The sequence below is a fragment of the Heloderma suspectum genome, chromosome 1, assembly GCF_057233095.1.
Source record: "Heloderma suspectum isolate Gila_16-S chromosome 1, 16-S_ref, whole genome shotgun sequence".
NCBI classification, from domain to species: Eukaryota; Metazoa; Chordata; class Lepidosauria; order Squamata; family Helodermatidae; genus Heloderma; species Heloderma suspectum.
Window position 1 is genome coordinate 187,436,305 of NC_139458.1, and position 19,110 is coordinate 187,455,414.

A 19,110-nucleotide genomic window follows, 5' to 3' on the forward strand; every position below is an offset into this window, starting at 1 on the left:
TGAATACCAATGCATTTCTTATTTTATTAGCATAAATAAATCAACCTCATGGCGTCAGATGAAGTAATGTCCTCATAGTATGAAAAGCGTCTCAGAGGACAAGGGGAGTGTGTCTGAAAATTACTCTTGAGACGTGGCTAGACGGAGGACTGATTCACACACTTGGGATTGGATCCTGAAAAGCGGTGCTTAGAGTAGACCCACTGAAATCAACAGAACTTCGCTTGGTTGTCAAGACCATGTCCCATGAGTGGGTCTGTTCCATGCGTGATTAAATTTGGATCCAGCCCACTGGGCAGCAGGCATGCTGGCCACATGGATGCTGATGCAGTGTACACCGTAAAGCAGGGGGTGTAGGACCTTAGGCTCAGCGGCCAAATCTGGCCCCCCTGGTGTCCCAGCCTGGCCTGCCTGGGCTCCCCAGATGGCCACACCCCATTCCCCCAACCACCAATCGTGGGGTGGTTTCCCGGCTTTTGTGCAAGTTTCCAAGCATTCTAAAAGGTTGAAATGCCTCTGCTAAGGTTTAGTGCCTGGCAGTAAAAGCCTTAAGCTAAAATATGTGGGTGTTTGGGGTATTTTGGCCATGCCACCTTTTGCCTTTGGCCCCGCCCACTCCTGGAACGCGGTTCCCATGTATAGGATTGCACTGAAAAGCCCTAGAAGAGAAATGGGAAACGGTAGCGAGTCTACACTAGCCTTCCCCAGCCAGGTGCCCTCCAGAGGTGTTGGACTACAATTCCTATCATCCCCATTGTGGGCTGGTGTCGACTGCCCACACAAAGACTAATCAGCATCTTGCTTTTGAAACTGCCCGGGTTGACCTTCATAGTCATTCTCATTTAGGGCGCAATCCAATGCATGTTTAGACAGAAAAACGTCCTACAACTCCCAGCATGCCCCAGCCATGCTGGGAGTTGTAGGACTTTTTTTCTGTCTAAACATACATAGGATTGTGCTCTTTATATATCTGATGGGCTTGGAAAGCTTCCTGGGCAACGATACATTACTTTTCAATGGGGTTGAGTACGGGTTGCTTGTGGGTTCCTGGTCAACAGCTGGCTGGCCACTGTGTGAACAGAATGCTGGACTAGATGGACCCTTGGTCTGATCCAGCATGGCCCTTCTCCTGTTCTTATGGGTGGATAATTTGTTCCCAATTCAGTAGTCTTCCTTGGAGCTATTAAAAATAGTAAAATTGCAGAATGGTGCAACTACGAGATAGTAAGAAGGGAGACCAGATTTTTTTTTTTAAAAAACCAAACCACATATACCACACAGCTCTTGTGTTCTCCTTTTCAGACTGGGCTGATGTAGACACATACAGACAGATGGGCAGACCTTTGCCATATAGCCCGAGACATGCAACACAGTCCTGTCTGTTTTTTAAATGTAAACCTTTAGTCTTCAGTGGACTTGTTAAAGAATCATCCTTCGGCTAAATGGGTCCTGGTTTTGAACAAAGCTGTCCTAATAAGGAAAGCATCTGAATGAAGAATTTGAAATTTATTGGGATATGGTAAAACTATTCTGAAAAGGCTAGTTATCACCCACACAGAATCTGTGGAAAGAGGAGGGTTGATGGTGCTTCTCTCCTCTTCCCTCATCCTACCATCTTCCCTTCAGTTTCTCTCAGTGTCCTCTGTAGCCTGGAAATTAGAGGCATAGCGTTTGCTGGGATACACTGGTGCTCCTTTTCAGCTTTGGAGAAATGTCTTTGTTTCAGAGCCAGTATTTATTTAAGGTATCATTCTCCTCCCACCCCCACCTGCTAGCCAAAGCTTTTTGTTTTATTTATTAGGGCACGATTTTATTACATTTCTGTACCACCCAACAGCTGAAGCTCTTTGGGCGCATCACAAAACAGAGCTAAAATCTTAAAAGATAAAAACTTAAGACATAGTATAAATGCCAAAAACAAAGCTAGACCAGGTATAACAAAACACCAAAGTAAAACCAGCAGCAGCTCTTAAACCTAAAAAGCACAAACCCATTTTTAAAAACGGAAGGACTAAAAAGCCTGGGAGAATAAAAGGGTCTTTGCCAAAAGAGACCACAATGTAAGTACCAGGCGAGCCTCTCTGGGGAGGGTGTTTCATGACTTGGATGCCACCACTGAAAAGGCCCTCTCCTTTGTAGCCACCCACCTCACCTCATTCGTCTGTTGGATATAGCTTGGGATGCCTGAGGAATTCAGTCTTTGTGAATTCCAGTGCAAACTGACCTGGACTCATGTGTGGATGGGAACATAATTACATAATAATGTAAAGGAAGGCCTGTGGCTCAGTGGTAGGGCATCTGCTTTGCATAGAGAAGGACTCAGGTTCAATCCCCAACAAATTAATGTGGAATGAGGTGGAGCAGATTTATTTAGATATGTATTAGATTTGTATACTGCTCAATGGGAAGGGGTGGTCCCTGCTGTCCTTAAGGAGGCAGTAGTGTGGCCACTCCTGAAGAAGCCCACTCTGGACCCAACGGTATTAGACAACTACTGCCCAGTCGCAAATACCCCTTTTCTAGGGAATGTACTTGAGAGGGTTGTGGTGGACCAACTGCAGGCACTCTTGGAGGATACTGATTATCTAGATCCATTTCAATCTGGGTTTTATCCTGGTTATGGGAGTGAATCAGCCTTGGTTGCCCTGATGGATGACCTTTATTGAGAGAGGGACAGGGGGAGTGCAACCCTGTTAATTCTGCTTGATCTGTCATCGGCGTTTGATACCATCAACCATGGTATCCTCTTGGATCGACTCCATGGGATGGGTATTGGAGGCACTGTGTAAAAGTGGTTCTGGTCCTACCTACGGGGCCGATTTCAGAGAGTAACTTTGGGTGACTATTCCTTGGCCCCTTGGCAATTGAGCTATGGGGTGCCGCAGGGTACCATCTTGTCCCCAGTGTTGTTTAACATCTATATGAAGCCGCTGGGAGCGGTCAATAGGGGATTTAGAGATAAATGCCATCAGTATGCTGATGACACGCAGTTGTATCTCCCTGTGACATCTGAATCAGGAGAGGCTGTGCAAGTCCTGAATCAGTGGCTAGACTCAGTAATGGGCTGGATGAGGGTCAATAAACTGAAGCTGAACCCTGGCAAGATGGAAGCCCTGTGGGTGAGTGGTTCCCAGGTCCAGGAGATAGGCTCTTTACCTATTCTGGATGGGGTTGCACTCCCTCTCAAAGATCAGGTCCGTAGTCTGAGGGTACTCCTAGATCCATCATTGTCGCTGGAGGCCTTTTGAAGTGGTTGTGGCAGCTTGGAATGCCTTTTACCAGCTTCAGCTGGTTCACCAGCTACGGCCTCTCCTGGATAGGGATAGCTTGGCTATAGTGGTACAGGCATTAGTAACCTCAAGACTGGATTACTGCAATGCTCTCTATGTGGGGCTGCCTGTAAGGCTGGTCCAGAAGCTGGAGCTAGTGCAGAATGCAGCAGCTTGGCTGTTGTCAGGAGCTGCCCCTTTGCAGCATGTAACTCCCCTGCTGAGGGAACTGCACTGGCTGCCTATTTGCTACTGGGCCAGGTTTAAGGTATTAGTACTAGTGTACAAAGCCTTAAACAACTTGGGACCAGGATACCTGAGAGAGCACCTCCTTCTTTACCAACCTGCCCCGTCACTGAGGTCATCAGAGGGCATGTTCCTGGTGGTTTCACATGGACCCATGGCCTGGTTGGAGTCTACCAGGAAAAGAGCCTTCAGTGTGGTGGCCCCATTCCTGTGGAATTCCCTGCCTTTAGAAGTCAGGCAGGCTCCAACATTGTGTTCCTTCCGGCACCTCTGAAGACGTTATTTCAAGAGGCCGTCCTTACATGACCAGCCGTGGTTTGTTAAATTCCACTTTATTGGGGTTTGTCTTTTAAAAAAATGTTTTAACTCTTTTAACCTGCTGCTTTATTATTTTACTGTGTTGTTCACCACTCCAAAATCTTCTAATGTGGAGTGGTATATCAATATTGTAAATAAATAAATAAACTGGCAAATGCCCTCAGGATGGTTTGCAGTCATAAAACCAAACAACAAAGTTGCAACAACAAAAGTATCATCACAACACTGTAGTTTTAAGTCTTTATATTTTATATTGTTTTTATGCTGCACCTTGTGGTTTTGTGAACCACCCAGAGAGCTTCGGCTATTGGGTGGTGGTGGTGATATAGAAATGTAATAAACAAACAAATAAATAAACAATATTAAACATTAAAAACATTTTTTAAAATATTGAAAACATTGAGTAGCTGGCAGTCAAATTAATAATCAAGCAACAGATTAAAGGTTAAATGCCTGCTTTGAAAGGAAGGTCTTAACCTGGCATCTCAATGTATACGATGAAGATGGCAGCCGGATCTGGCTTATGAAGGAAAACATGCAAAATCGACATGGACGGGAAATACACTGACATGCCCTGCCCTACTTGCCACATAATTAAAACCTAGCAATAAAATATAATAAAACAACTGCAGGATTGATTGAACAGGCAGTTTATCATTTAAATGGGACATATAATCTAAAGAGCATCGAACATCTGCATAAACAACCATGTTTTTATGTTGCACTTGAAAACCACCATGGTTGGCACCAGACACATGGACCTGGGGAGAAAATTCCTTAAGTGAGACATCACCACCAAGGAGGCCCTGTCCCTGTTACCTTGCCCCAGAAACGGTGGTGGAGAGAGTACCTGGAGTAGGACCAATAGGGATCTTAACCATTGGCCAGGTTCACATGATAGATGGTGGTCCTTCAGTTACTCTGGCCTGATCCCAGACCATTTAGGGCTCTGTGGATCAAAACCAGCACTGTGTCAGAAAACAAACTCTCTTAGTATCGTATGTTGTTGTTTCACTATTTTCTCCCTTGGGCTATTTCACTTTGAAGTCACATTGGTGCCTTCCTGTAATGTCCTCTCCATCCATAGCTCAGTGGCAGAGCACCTGCTTTGCATGCAGAAGGTCCCAGGTTCGATCCCCAGCATCTCCAGATAAGGCTAGGAAAGAATCCTGCTTGAAACCTGGAGAGTCACTGCCAGCCAGTGCCGACAATACTGAGCTAGTTGGGTCAATGGTCTGACTCAGTGATAATCAGCTTCCTGGGTCGCTGTCCCTCAGAAGCTTGAGCAGCCCCCAAGGGCTTTCTGAAACAGGTGTGGGGAAAATCAGTTTCTGCTTTCCCCATCGTTGACTCTGACCTAGCCAGTGGAAGTCGATGTACATTCTTTGAGATGAGGACTCAGTGATGCAGCTAGAGCTGGACCTTGGAGCCAAAGTCTGGGATCCAGCATCTCCCCACCCCACCCCTAGCCAACGATCACCCAGGCAATGTCCGGTGATGAGGGCATCATGGTAGCATTTTATTCCTGCAGTCATGGGTGGTGCTTTGGTTTAAGTGAGCTTAAAATGCACAACTGCACATGCTCAAAGTGTTTTGTTTATTGGGGCTGGCAAACATTCTAACAGACTAGTGTAAAGCCCATGTTGCCATGGGTGCTTGAGGGCGAAACATACTGCAAATTGGAATTCTGGGTAGCGCCAGGCGATAAGAAAATCGCACTCCTTGGGAAGCCTGAGAGGTGCTGGACTTTTTAAGTCTCTGTGCCAGCAGATGACATGGGTGATGCACTCCTGACTTTGCGGAAAAAGAAGCGGCTCCGCTTAGCCCAGCCTGTTCTGGGCCTGCTCCATGCGCCTTCTGAGTCCAGCCAGAAGGAGATGGCGCCTTCACGGGAGCTGCTGCTTCCCAGCCTGTGGGCTTGCTTTCAGCAAGTTGTTGTTGTTGTTGTTAATTATTATTATTATTAGTTATTATTATTAAAATTGTTTTAGGCTGGCTGGAAAGAAAGCACCAAAAGCACTCTGCTTGAGGCACTTGGGAAAAGGAATTGGGGAAGCACTAACAATGGGGTCGTGATGAGGGACCTAAGAGCCCAACCCAAAAAAGGAAAGGGGCAAAGAGGGCTTCTCTTTTCGGGGGGGAGGGGTGTTGGATGTTTGTGCCCAGGCACCCTCTGAGAGATAGAGAGGGAAAGGAGGCCCCTTCTTGGCAGGGGGTGGGGGCATTTAAAGATAGGAGGATGAAGAGATCTGGGGAAATGGGAGGAGGGCTTGCTATACATTCCATTTGGCATTATTGCCATTTATTTCTTTTTCTGAGGGTGTTGATGGTGTTCTATTCATTAGTGAACCATATTACCCTGCCTCACAGTCACTTGGGAGGGTAGAGAGGGGAGGGCCAGAGGAAGGTGTGGTGAGTTGCCATGGCAATCGCGGGGCCTCTTCACTCACCTCCGGGAGGCCTCATTTGCCCATATCTGAGTAAAGTGATAGCCCTGCCACGTAATTCACTGACATTCTCTTGCCACTGCTGCCTCCTCCTTTCTCCCTGTTTTATTTATTTTTATATCAATAAAGTTTTCCCTTGTTAACTTCCGGTTGGGGGAAGCCTTTTCTGCGCATGCACAGCATGAAGTGTGCTTGAGGGGAGGATGTATAAACGTGGTGGTGAGCACCATCTTTGTCTCTGGCAGTGAGGCTGTTCTTTTTTAAGGGGCGACAGCAGGTCACACCATCTTTTCTTCTGGCTGGGATGGGTTTTTCATTTTTAATGGAGACAGGGGAGGGAGAGAGAAACTGACCAGCAGGAGCCGCTATCTTTGTTTCTGTCACAGAGCTTCACTTGTTAATGCAGCAACAGCAAGAAACACCATTTTTGCTTCTGTCAGAGAGGCTATTCTTGTTAACATACTGTTTGGCCATTAAAGCTCAAGCTTTGAACTTTTTTGAAGTTTCAAAATTTTCTGCGCATCTACACTGCTCAAGCTTCCGTTTAAAACAAAAATGACCAAAATTGGTCTGGTAGAGCTCTAGGAATCAGCCTTACACTACCGTATTCTTATATAGATAAGGAATGTAGAAGCAGGTATAAAGCACGGAATGGCAATTGGGGGTAAGCAGGGTAGTAGTGGAAACAGAAATGTTAGTGTGCTTCACAACTGAAGTAATACACATGGCCATCTCAAGGGCCCCCCAGAAGACCAGTAAATCCAGGGTCTAAAATTGCCTAGAGGCACCACTGTGAGGACTACGGCTAGTCTTTGCTTTGGGCCCATTCACACAACTGAGCAGTACTAATACTCCTCCACACAATCGTATGCCTGGGTGCACAGTCTTATGGAGGAACAGTAGTGTGCACAAGCTGTATACACAGGCAGCGCCCCAGCAAGGAAACTGGCATCCTATAAATGTTATTTCTTCTAAGGCTAATGAAAGAACAGAATGTTTTCTTAGATTCAATTCAATCCTGTCTGATTCCCCCTCTCCCACAAAAAAAAAAAAAAAAAGTAAAACAGACCATTTCCCACATCACTGTCTCAATTAAGGTGTTTGGCATCTTAACAGAAGCACATCTTTTGTAAAATTGCAAAGTGTGGCAGATTCCAGTGTCGTGCCCCTCACACCCACACTTTCTTTCTCCTTAAAAATCTAGCCAGAGGCTCCACCAAGAATCCTCTTACTCCTTTACAAGACAATTATCCAGGAAAGTTCTCACAGAAACAGCCAACCCCTTAGCCAGAATTAAAATGAAAATGGGTTTTCTGCTGGTCTGAAGCATCTCAAAATTGGGTTGAATATTGGGGAAAGGGGCATTGTTCCAGAACTAGTAAATCCAAAGCAAGATGGAAGCAGAATAAAAATGAGCTGAAATAAAAGACATCTCCTCAGTGAGGGACTTTTTAAAGGGCGGCCACACCAAAGGCAGGAATTGCTTTTAGGGTTGATTCCCCCCCCCCTTCTTTTTAACAGTCCAGGCTATAAAATTAATGGGTTGGTATGGAATATATTTAGCTCTGAATGGTAATTACAGCTCAGTCTTTGCTGTTTAGTTCAATGGGAATTTTACTCCCAAGTAAATAGGCTAACAGTGATGTTACGCAGCCTGATTCTGTTTATTGTAATTAGAAGTAAGGGCCACTGAGCTCAGTTAGGATTTCCCCCTCTTCCTCTTAGTTTACAATATCTTATGGTCACAGCAGCCCTGATCATGGAGCGTGACTAGTTACTCAAGGATCTGCACTGGGACTGGTGGAGTTTAACGTGTCCATCGGCCTTATGGAGCCACAGGCAGCCAGTGAGGTAGCCAAGTTTATAGGTGTCGGCAAAAGAACGTACCCCAAGTGACTGGCAATGGATTGGCAGATGAGACTTCTTGTGAATGCCAGGGATAGGGCACCCTGATGCCTGCTAGGTGTCTTGGTAGAATCATTTAAGAAACTTAGCCAGAGCCAAGCCAGGCAAAGGTAGGAAAATATGACAAGGCTATTAGCCAGGTGATTCTGCCCGAAGTCCAGCATTTCTGGAGGTCATGTATGCAAGGCTAAATTTAGCAGCGCCGCTAAAATCAGACCTGCATGCAATCAAGAGCCCCCAGGTTGGGTGAGCGACAATTGGATTGCCGCAGCCTTCCCCAACCTGGTGACCTAATGTTTTAGACTTCCACTCCCATCAGCCCCAACCAGCATGACTAATGGTAAGGTATTACGGGAACTGTAGTCCACAGCATCTGGAGAGCACCAGGTTGCCTACACCTGGCTGGACCATCTGTGGGGAGCTATGATAGCCAGCCTTGACTCAGTTCCATTCCCAGTCCCCTTAGCAGCTCATGGTAGACAATATGACCACCAGAGTTCATATCAGTCACCAGATAAGCACCCAATCAGGGGCTTATAACAGAGGTGTTCCATTTTCTGTCCTGGGTGGAGAACAATCCCTTACCTTCAACACCGATGCCTGTCCAGAGTTTGCATATGCTCTTAAGGTCATGGGCACGGTGGGGAGCAGACATGAGAATGTGTATGCCCTCCATTACATGAATGAATTGTGTGAACTGGGCATTTGTGTTGTACACATTCCCTCCAATTTGGCTCATGTCCCTGGTCCTAATGCCCCTGGTGGGAGCAGGAAGGGCCATGGAAATCAGGCAAATATGTACAAATGCATGGTTTGCACATCAGTTTAACCATGTTGTGACAGCTGAGCCCATTCCCAAGAAAACATTCGTATTCAGAAGCTGCTTTGATTGCCAGAGGCTCATGACAAATAGCAGGGAATGGCTTCCTTCACCATGCCCTGTTCGTGAACTTTCCAGGAACATCTAGCAGGACATTCCTGAAGATAAAGTGCAGGACTAAATGGATGTTGAGTTGGATACATCAAGGCAAATAAGTTCCAATGAATCACTACAAACAATTACTCCCCTTTGCAAGGGATGGTGTAGGACTGTGACGGGTGGGGCTGATGCATCCAGAATCCACAAATCCATGGGGTGTTTTCATAATACAGTAATCTATCATTTTCTTCCACAGTGGGCAGAAGCAAATACTGTGTATAGTGATGCAAAGTGCTTAGCTTCCTCCCCTGCCCTTTTTCTCCAGAAGTTGACCGCTGACCTCCCCTGTAGTTAAGCATTGACCAGCATACTTACATTTATGACAAGCTACACCTGCTGAAATGCCCTCTTCTTCACAACTGTTAAAGGCACAGGAGCCCTTGTCCTCTTCTGCACCTGGCTACCATAGTTGCATTGAGTCGGATCCAGATTTGGGCATGTGCAGCTAGGTAAAGTGACATGCCCACCCTCACCTCCCCACGGCAGTCCCTTCAACACCCCAGAGGACCTTGCTTGAATGGGGTAGGCCAGCCTTCCTCAACCTAGTGGCCTTCAGATATGTTGGACCACAACTCCCATAATCCCCAGCATATCTGGCTGGGGAATTATGGCAGTTGTAGTCCAACACATCTGGAGGGCTCCAGGTTGGAGTAGGCTGGGTTAGGCTGTGATTTGGGGAAGGGGGAGATTCCCTGAAATGGAGTGGAAGCCCCTTTTGGGCATGGCGCTCTTCTGTGTAGCGTCTGTGGGGCACTAGAGGGGCCACCATAGGGAAGAGGGGTTTGGGGAGGTCTGCTTTCATCAGACCAGTTGCTTGTGCAATCCAGCTCATTGGCAGCAATGTTAACTACTTCTGGGGATTGCTCGGGTTTAGGCTTATCCCAAATTTTGCAACCTACTGGTTAAGGTGTCTGGTGGGAATTCATGCTTGACGAAGGCAGCAGGGGAGGGGGTGCATGATTCCGTGGTTTATATAACCACAGTGAAGCAACGGGTGGTGTTATGTCTGCACCACTTCAATGAAAAGTCTGCTAACTTTAGCCTTGGGTCATTATTCCATGGATCTTGATCAGTTCAAGTTTGGTTCATTATTCCATGGATCTTGATCAGTAAATCTGTCTGTCTGTCTGTCTGTCTGTCTGTCTGTCTGTCTATCTATCTATCTATCTATCTATCTATCTATCTATCTATCTATCTATCAGCTGTTGTGTATGGTTTTAGCTGCCCTGGCATTACAAGTGTAACATTTAATTTCATACCTTCATTTGCTGAGGCTAGCCTGGGGAAACCTGTAGGAATTTTATGTTAGACTGGGGACACCTGTAGGAATTAAATTGTCCCCATAGTGTTTTCTGGAAGTACACACTTCAGGAATTTGAAGAAAGAATTCACAGAGTTTTGTGCAGAATCCCACTGGGATTCTACAAGATTCTTAAGGAAGGATTTGAGCTCAGTGGTGGAGCCCCTGCTTTGCATGCGGAAGGTCTCAGGTTCGATCCCTGGCATCTCCCGGTGGGGCTAGGAAACAATCCTGCCTGAAACCCTGGAGAGCCGCTGCCAGTCAGTGTTGATAATACTGGGCTAGATGGAGCTCTGACTCCACGTAAGGCAGCTTCCTGTTTTCCTAATTTCATGCTTAGGATCTGACTTTTGAGCCAAGTCCTGTTTATATATAGTACTATATTGGCTGTATTTGGGGAAAATTGCATTGTCAGGATTTTCTGTGATCTCTAGGTTTGCACAAATGAAAGCTGTGGGTTTTCTGGATCTGATCACCTTAGGGTACACAGCTATTAAAGATGCAGGAGCCCTCTTTTGAATCTGATCACCTCAGGGTGATCAGATTCAAAAGAGGCTTCTGCATCTTTAATAGCTGTGCAAAAGAGGGGACTTCAGGGGCTGTATGTTGGTCACGCATGCCACATCTGCTGAAATTTCCTCTTCTGCACATCTATTAAAAGTGCCAGGACCCCAGTTGATTAATAAATTTATTTGGAATTATGTAATGTAAGAATAAACTGAATTCCAAATTGAAAATACAGTAAAATAAAAATAGAATAAAGGTGCAGGAGCCCTGTCCTCTTTTGCACCTGGCCACATCCTGTCATCCCAAGAGGTCTTTCATTCACCTGCATTGATCTGGTATCTTTAAACATTGACCAGGTATCTTTAAACTTATTGCTGCTTTGAATCGGCAGCAAGAAGGAGCTGAAAGTAAGGTTTTGAATTGCCCTGAGCATTTTCCCCAAGCCAAACCGAGTCAGTTCACCACACACTGCGCGGGTGGGTTGAAGTTCAAAAGGAAACATATATTTGCTCAGGGAACACCCAAACCTGGCTGCCAACTGCTGTTAGCAGGCTTATCAGTGACATGTGGTAAATTTCACCTTGATTCCTCTTTCATTACCTTTTAAAAATGTTATAAAACAAACTTGTCTACATTGCCCTTTAAGAAAATATTTATGAGAGTAAAAGAAAAAAGGAGTGTATATATTTTAATGTAGTGACAGCCATTGGCTCCTTCTGCATCTTGTGTTCAGTCCAATCGTATGCGCAGTTACTGAGAAGTAAATCCCACCGAGTTCAATGCAGCTTGCTCCCAAGGTAGAGAAATGAAGTTCCAGGGGAGACATTTTTGGGAAAGAAGTTGGGACTTTCCCTTTTCAGGGAAATGAAAAGGAGGAGAATCTTATAGAATCATAGGGTTGGAAGGGGCCTACAAGGCCATCGAGTCCAACCCCCTGTGCAGTGCAGGAAGCCTGATTCCCAGGCGGTCTCCCATCCAAGTACTAACCAGGGCTGACCCTGCTTAGCTTACGAGATCAGATGAGATCAGGCACATCCAGCCCTTTGCTTGCGATAAAGGTTCATGGCAGGGTGTTCAAGGTAGACAAAAGGAAGTCCTTCTTCAGACAATGTGTAAGTAAGGCTGCAATCCTATATGCACTTACCTGGGAGTAAATCCTATTGAACTCAGTGGGGTTTGTTTCTGAGTAGACCTGTGTAGGATTGCACATTTTGTTATTGAACTCACGGCCGTAAGATGTGGTGATTGCCTCTAGTTTTAGATGCCTTTAAAAAAAGGATTAGATCACCCTTCTTCAACCAGGCCTCCTCCCAATAAGTTGGACCATAAATCCCACCATCCCCAAATGACCTGTGCTTTTTTGGGATGATGGGAGTTGTAGCCTCAACACTTCTGCAGGATGCCAGGTTGGTGAAGGCTGGATCAGAGTATTAGACATTTTCCACAGAGGATAGTCTTATGGTGGCTGCTAGGCAGGACAGCTAAATGGAACCGTTGTGTTCAAAGGCAGCATATCAAGGGACAACCTTCCAGTGATGAGGTTGCCAGGGGCAATTTCATGGCCACCCCAGAGATACAGATACTAGATGATACAGTGATACACAGAGTGATACACAGAGATGATACAGTGATACACAGAGATACGGTGCTAGATGGTGAATGCTAAACTATCTGGAGTCTGTCACTACTCTGACATTTCTCCTCTGGTACCATTTCTGGCAATTGAATGTATGAAATGGCCATATTCTGAATTGGACTATTAGACCCTCGAGCACAGCACTGCCTCATCTGATTGACAGCACCTCAGGCGGGTGCTTTTCCCAGCCCAGCTTCCTTTACTAGCAACTGAATCTGGAATGTTTTGCCACAAAGTATGTGGCAGCTTTCCCCAACTTGGTGCCCTCCAGAAGTGTTGGACTACAACAACAGTCACCCCTGGCCAGCATGGCTATTTTGGCTAGGGATGTGGGCTATGGGTCCTCCCCTGGCTAAAATAGAAATACTCAAGAAATGCCAGGGTTAAAGTTGAACAGGAGGGTTGCATCCAGACGGATTTCAGACATGCTGCTTAAAGCATTTGTAGGACTCCATATTCAGAGTGCATATGTGAAAATCAGAAATGCAATGTAAAATGTGCTGTTATCAAGTTTTAATCAACTGACAGCCTTGTAGCAAGGTGGATTTATAGCTGCGTTTCAATCTTCCTGTAGGTTCCGGGGGGGGGGGGGGACGGGGACATTTTTTCCATTGTTACACTGTAGGATTTTGTTCACATTTTAACCCCTCTTCCATATACAGAAGTGTGTGTTTGTGCGGGGAGGGGGGGGACTTGTCAGATTCACCCATGTCAATTTCCTTCAGGGTCTGTATTCTCTGATAAAACTGACAGGCTTTGTGTCAGTTTTATCATGCCTGTTTCTTTCACCTTCCCTCCCTCTCTGCTCCCCAGATCTTGTTTATTTGGAGAGACGAAGGGACAGGATGGGTGAAGAAAATGGCAACAGGGCAGGCTAGAAAGAGCCTTGTGATGGCATCAAAGGCCTGGTCTGCTCAGTTAGAAGAATGAGGGGGCAAACTGCTGAGGTGGGAGAATGAACTGTGCCACTGCAGACTGAGGGGTGGAGAACGCCATTTCTGAATAGCCTTCCATGTTAAACAACAACAACGCTGCAGATGCAAAATTATTACACTGGGGTGAAAGTCTTTTAGCTTTGCTGTTTTAAATCTGTTCTTGTATTTTAAATCTCTGCTGCCAGGTTTTATTCTGGTTGTATTTTTATACTGTTGTTTTTAAGCTGTACTTTGTGGTTCACATTTTTGTGAACCATCCCAGAGAGCTGTCTGGCTTTGAAGTAGACAGCTCCCTAGTGCTGAGCTCCCTAGTGAGGTTCACCTGGCACCTACATTGCATTCCTTCCGGCGCCAGGTGAAGACCTTTTTCTTGTCCCAGGCATTTTAGCATTTTAGCTTTCTAGTCTTTTAGCTTTGGTGTTTTAAATCTGTATTTTAAATCTCTGCATTGCTGCTAGGTTTTATTCCGGTTTTATTCTGGTTGTATTGTTATACTGTGGTTTTAACGTTTTTATATTTTATATTGTTTTATGCTGTGCTTTTTGGTTTTCATTTTTGTGAACCGCCCAGAGAGCTTCAGCTATTGGGCGGTATAGAAATAAATAAATAAATAAATAACCAATAAGGCAGCCAGAAACACGTAGAACTTAAACAAAGGGAACTAAATGAAGGTAAATGACACCAAACAATCATCCTTTTTTTTCCAAGTCAGAAGACACCATTCTCCCCCCCCCCAACCAGACACAGGATTGGGAGGGGGCTGACACCACATGTTTGAACCAGGCTCAGAGGCATGATGCTTGGGCACTGGAGGTGACATGCCACCACATAAAGAGGAGCTGGGATATGAAGCAGGTGCTTCACATCCCTGATGGCATATCCATGTGTACTGCACACAGAACCTGGGTTATGGGTGGGGTATAAATATTGTAAAATAAACAAGTAAATGGAAAATAATTAACGTCCTTCTCCTAGAACAGAGGTGCAGAACCTCAGGTCTGGGGCCAAATCTGGCCCCCCTGGAGTTCCAGTCTGGGCCTCTAGGGTTCCCTAGAAGGCTCTGCCTTTCCCCCCAGCCCGGCCCCTTCCCCCCAATCACCAGTCGTTTGGTCATTTCCCAGGCTGCATTGGTCTTTTCCCTATTGTAAAAGGTTGAAAAGACTCTCCTAAGTTTAGTTACTGGCAGTAGGAGCTTTAAGCTAAATCTGCTGCTATTTCTGGTGCTGCCCCTTCAGCCTTGCACCCCACCAGCCACTAGCTTCTCTGAAATGGAATTTGGCCCTTGGGCTGAAAGAGGTTCTGCACCCCTGTCCTAGAAAGTAGCAAAAGGATTTACAATGACATTTTATTTTCTTCCCCTCATTTTTTTTTTTGAAATTCAAGTTTCTCCCTTTGGCAGTCCTTCTGCGAAACACCAGCTATCCGTTTCTTAAACACCCTCTGCTGTTCGTCTCTCAACAGGTTGCTGGTTGGTGCACCTCGTGAAAAAGCCTTCCCATCCCAGCACGCCAATAGAACTGGAGGGCTGTATAGCTGTGACATCGTCTCTCCAGATGTGCCATGCACACGTATAAAATTTGATGAGGACGGTGAGCTCAGCAATATCTAGATTTTGTTCTGTTCTAGGGCAGAGTTCGAATATTTATTTTTGAAACCACTGGGGGAATATTATTTCTCAGTTAACTTAATTGATGCTTTGGGACCTACTGACAATTATTTTTCAGTTCTAAGCATTGCTTTGGAGCTCCTTAATTATACTATTCAGGTGCTCAGCATGGGCACAATCCCCAAGTTCTCTTACACAAGCAGGTTAGGAATGTAGGAAGTTGCCTTATACTGGGTCAGACCATTAGTCCATCTAGCCGGTATTGTCAAGACTGGCTGGGTTCAGACAACATGATAATCCACACTCATGGGTTGGGTGTGGATTGTCATTGAACCATGGGTTGTTTTTGAAACATGGATTATCACGTTGTGTGAACCCAGCCAAACTAACATACCATGGATTGTTAACCACGAACAACCCATGAAAAGAACCCATGGTTTGTTGTTGGGTTGTGAATTGTGTTCAACGACAGTTCAACGACAACCCCCACTCAACCCACACCCAACCCTTGAGCGTGGGTTATTGTATTGTGTAAACCCAATCATTGACTGGCAGTGGCTGTCCAGAGTTTCATGCAGGAGTTCTTATTAACCCTACCTAGAGATGCCAGGAATTGACCCTGGGAGCTTCTGCATGCAAAGCAGGTGCTCTGCCACTGAGTTACAGCCCCTGTGCTTTTACGCAGCTCCCATGATAGAGGTGTACAAAATTATGCATGATGTGGAGAAAGTGGATTGGGTGACATTTTTCTCCTTCTCTCATAATTCTAGAATCCAGGGTCATCCCATGAAGCTGATTGGTGGGAGACTCAGTACAGTTAAAAGGAAGGACTTCTTCATACAGCACATGGTTAAGCCATGGAATTCACTTCCACAAGTTGTAGTGATGGCCATCAATTTGGATGGCTTTAAAAAGGGATTGGACAAATTCATGGAAGATAAAGCTATCAATGGCTACTGGTCCTGATGGCTCTGTTCTACCTCCAGAATCAGAGGCTCTATGCCTATGTACATCAGTTGCTGGGGAACATGGGTGGGAGGGTGCTATTTCACTCATGTCCTTCTTGCAGGTTTCCCACATTCAGCTGGTTTTCCCCTGAGGAAATAGGATGCTGGAATGCTAGACGGACTCTTGGTCTGATCCAGCATGGCTCTTCTTATGTTCTTCATTTCCATTAAGGTTCCAGAGAAGAACTTCCTGTGGGTTGTGTCCTTTCGATAGCCATGTTCAGATAATTTAGGCATTTTGCAGAGGAGTCACAATTACATTATACTTCTAAAAAGTTCAGAATCTGCTCAGAATTGTGGCCATTGTATATATTAATAGCCGTCTCAATTGTCTTGAGTGCTAGTCCTTTTGTTGCCAAAATGGCACCACCCACACACAGGAGGGAGGCATCAACAGAATTGGGGGTACCCTGAGGTTTGCAGAATATTTTCCCAAAAATATTTAGGGAAAAATCCTTGAGGGAGAATCCCCCCCCCCCACACACACAGCAGCCCAATGAGGGCTGAGCATGCTCAGTGGGCATAGAATGCTGACTGACAGAAAACGAGGAGTGGGGGGAAAGGAATGGAATGGAGTTGCTAGATTCTGAACATAGAGCATTCTGCACTGCAGTGTTTTGATTTTGTTGCAGGTCCTACTTGTATAGGATATACCAGGGGTCCCCAACCTTTCTGGACCCATGGGCACATTTGGGAATTTGAGAAACTGCTCTGGGAGCCACCACAAAATGGCTCCTGTGATGGATGTGGCTAGTCACATAATGGTGCCATGGGGCCTGTCTAGTCAAAAGTGAGCTAAAGAGGTGGTGGAGGGGTGGGGGGAGAAATAGCAAGGCTAGAGGCTGGGAGGGAGGGGGAAACAGCAAGGCAAAGGGGTAGAGGCGAGAGAAAGAGCAAGGCTAGAGGCTAGAAAGGGAGAAAAAGAAGACTGCACTAATGTTTTCCAAGGCTTTTCTTAAAACAATTTTTTTTAAAGGGGAGTGCTCTGTGGGTGCCATTGGAGGTCCCTTGGGGAGCCCCTTGGGGACCCCTGCAATATAATATTGATGTTCCCATAGTGCAGAGGGGGGCAACTACAACTCCCATGATCCCTCACCATTCTCTATATTGGCTAGAGCTGATGGGAGTTGTAGGCCAAAACATCTGGAGGGTTCACAAGTTTCCCATCCCTGTGATAGAGCAATGTAATATAATATTGATGGATATATTGTAGACAAACAGTGCCATCTACAGATTGTTTCAGGTACAAAATGAATTTTGTCAATGGATTTATAGTTAAAATAATATATTTGTAAGTAAATTTGCTTTAAAAAGAAGCAGCAGCAACATATGGAACCACCTTGTGTTGATTTTTCAGTTGATCTGAAGAAAGAAAGCAAGGAAGACCAATGGATGGGTGTAACTGTCCAAAGTCAAGGGCCTGGTGGAAAAGTAGTGGTAAGTTTACCAGGAGTCACCAGCTTATAAACATTTTGTAGGACTTAATTAATGGTGTTTTCCCCTACATTTGTACTGATATTTTAATGAAGAAAAAAAACACAGGGAAAGGTATAACATCTGCCGTAGGAGCTGAGAAATATTTAATTTCCTCTGTTTTTGATGTTCAGGCTGTGGGTGCCGTTGCTGTCATTAACTAGAAAAGCATCCACAATATTTAGGGTTTCTAGCAGTGCAATCTTATCTGTGTCTACTCAGACATAAGCCTCAATGAGTCCATGGGACTTACTCCCAGGTAAGTGGCTATAGGGTTGCAGCCTAAGCTTTTTTTTGCTGTTTTTTAAGGGTGCAATCCTATGCATGTTTAGACAGAAAAAAGTCCTACAATTCCTAGCATCCCCTGGCCATCCATGCTCTGTCTAAACATGCATAGGATTGCAGCCTTAGACATTTCACCAAAATAGAGCTATTTCAAAGTCTTTTGGTTGATTGATTTGCTTCATGTTGCCTCCATGATTTGTTTTGTGGTTGATATTTGGGGGTAGTGGGGTTGATTTGTGTATGTGTAATTTTGTATTGGATTTGTTTTTATGTATTGCATTACGTGAGCTGATCACCTCATGAAGAAAAGTGGGATATAAGCTACTAAAATAAATAAAATAAACTATTACATGCCTTGCAGCCCAATCCTTCCATCCCCACCCCTGAAGAAAGTCCCACTGAATTTGGTGGGATTTACTCTTGAGCAAGTGTGCATAAGTGTGTAGATGATCATTAATATATTTCTCAGGTATAGTTAGGCTGATCACATGATTTTGTTTTGGTTAAAGCAAAGGGCAGTTGTGTGCTTCCATGCATAGATTTATATAATTAAAAGCTGCAGTGGCCATTTTTCATTTCCTTTGCAGAGGAGGTGGTAACTCTGCTGGATCATGTTTTGCTTATCTATGGGAGGCTTTTTTTGTACCTTACAGACCTGTGCACATCGCTATGAGAAAAGGCAATTCACAAACACAGAAATGGAAACCCGAGATATCATTGGAAATTGCTACGTCCTGAGCCAGGATCTCACCATTGACGAGAATGACAGTATGGATGGTGACGCATGGAGTTTTTGTGATGGGCGGTTGAGAGGCCATGAGAAGTTTGGTTCATGCCAGCAAGGCGTCGCCGCCACTTTTACCAGGGATTATCACTATATTGTATTTGGGGCACCGGGGACCTATAACTGGAAAGGTACGGCTTTGTTCTTCCAGTACTCCTCTTGTCTATGTCCAGATCAAGGGCAGTATCCAGTCCTATCCTTGTGCTGGCGGAAACTACCGTCAGCGCAATGGGAAGATACCGTTTCTTGCAGCAAGAGGAAACTAGCTGAAACTAGTGCTTCTGGAATGGAACGCGTCAGCGGAGCTCGGGGGAGGGAGCTCTGCTGACCTGCCCCATTCCAGAAAAAGCTAGTTTCGGGTAGCTTCCACGATTGCTGCAGAAAACGCTAGATTCCCGTTGTGCTGGTGGCTA

At 45.3% G+C, this 19,110-nt stretch overlaps 1 protein-coding gene across 2 annotated transcripts in view; it reads left to right on the plus strand.

Annotated features, from left to right (window-relative positions):
- Positions 1 to 19,110, plus strand: part of ITGA6 (integrin subunit alpha 6) — an 81,719-nt gene that overhangs the window by 12,113 nt on the left and 50,496 nt on the right. For both annotated transcript variants that reach the window (XM_084812879.1, XM_084812873.1), the window contains exons 2-4: positions 15,004 to 15,131; positions 17,513 to 17,592; positions 18,567 to 18,828. In XM_084812879.1, the coding sequence (XP_084669005.1) occupies positions 15,004 to 15,131; positions 17,513 to 17,592; positions 18,567 to 18,828 (470 nt within the window). The remainder of the gene's footprint in view (positions 1 to 15,003; positions 15,132 to 17,512; positions 17,593 to 18,566; positions 18,829 to 19,110) is intronic.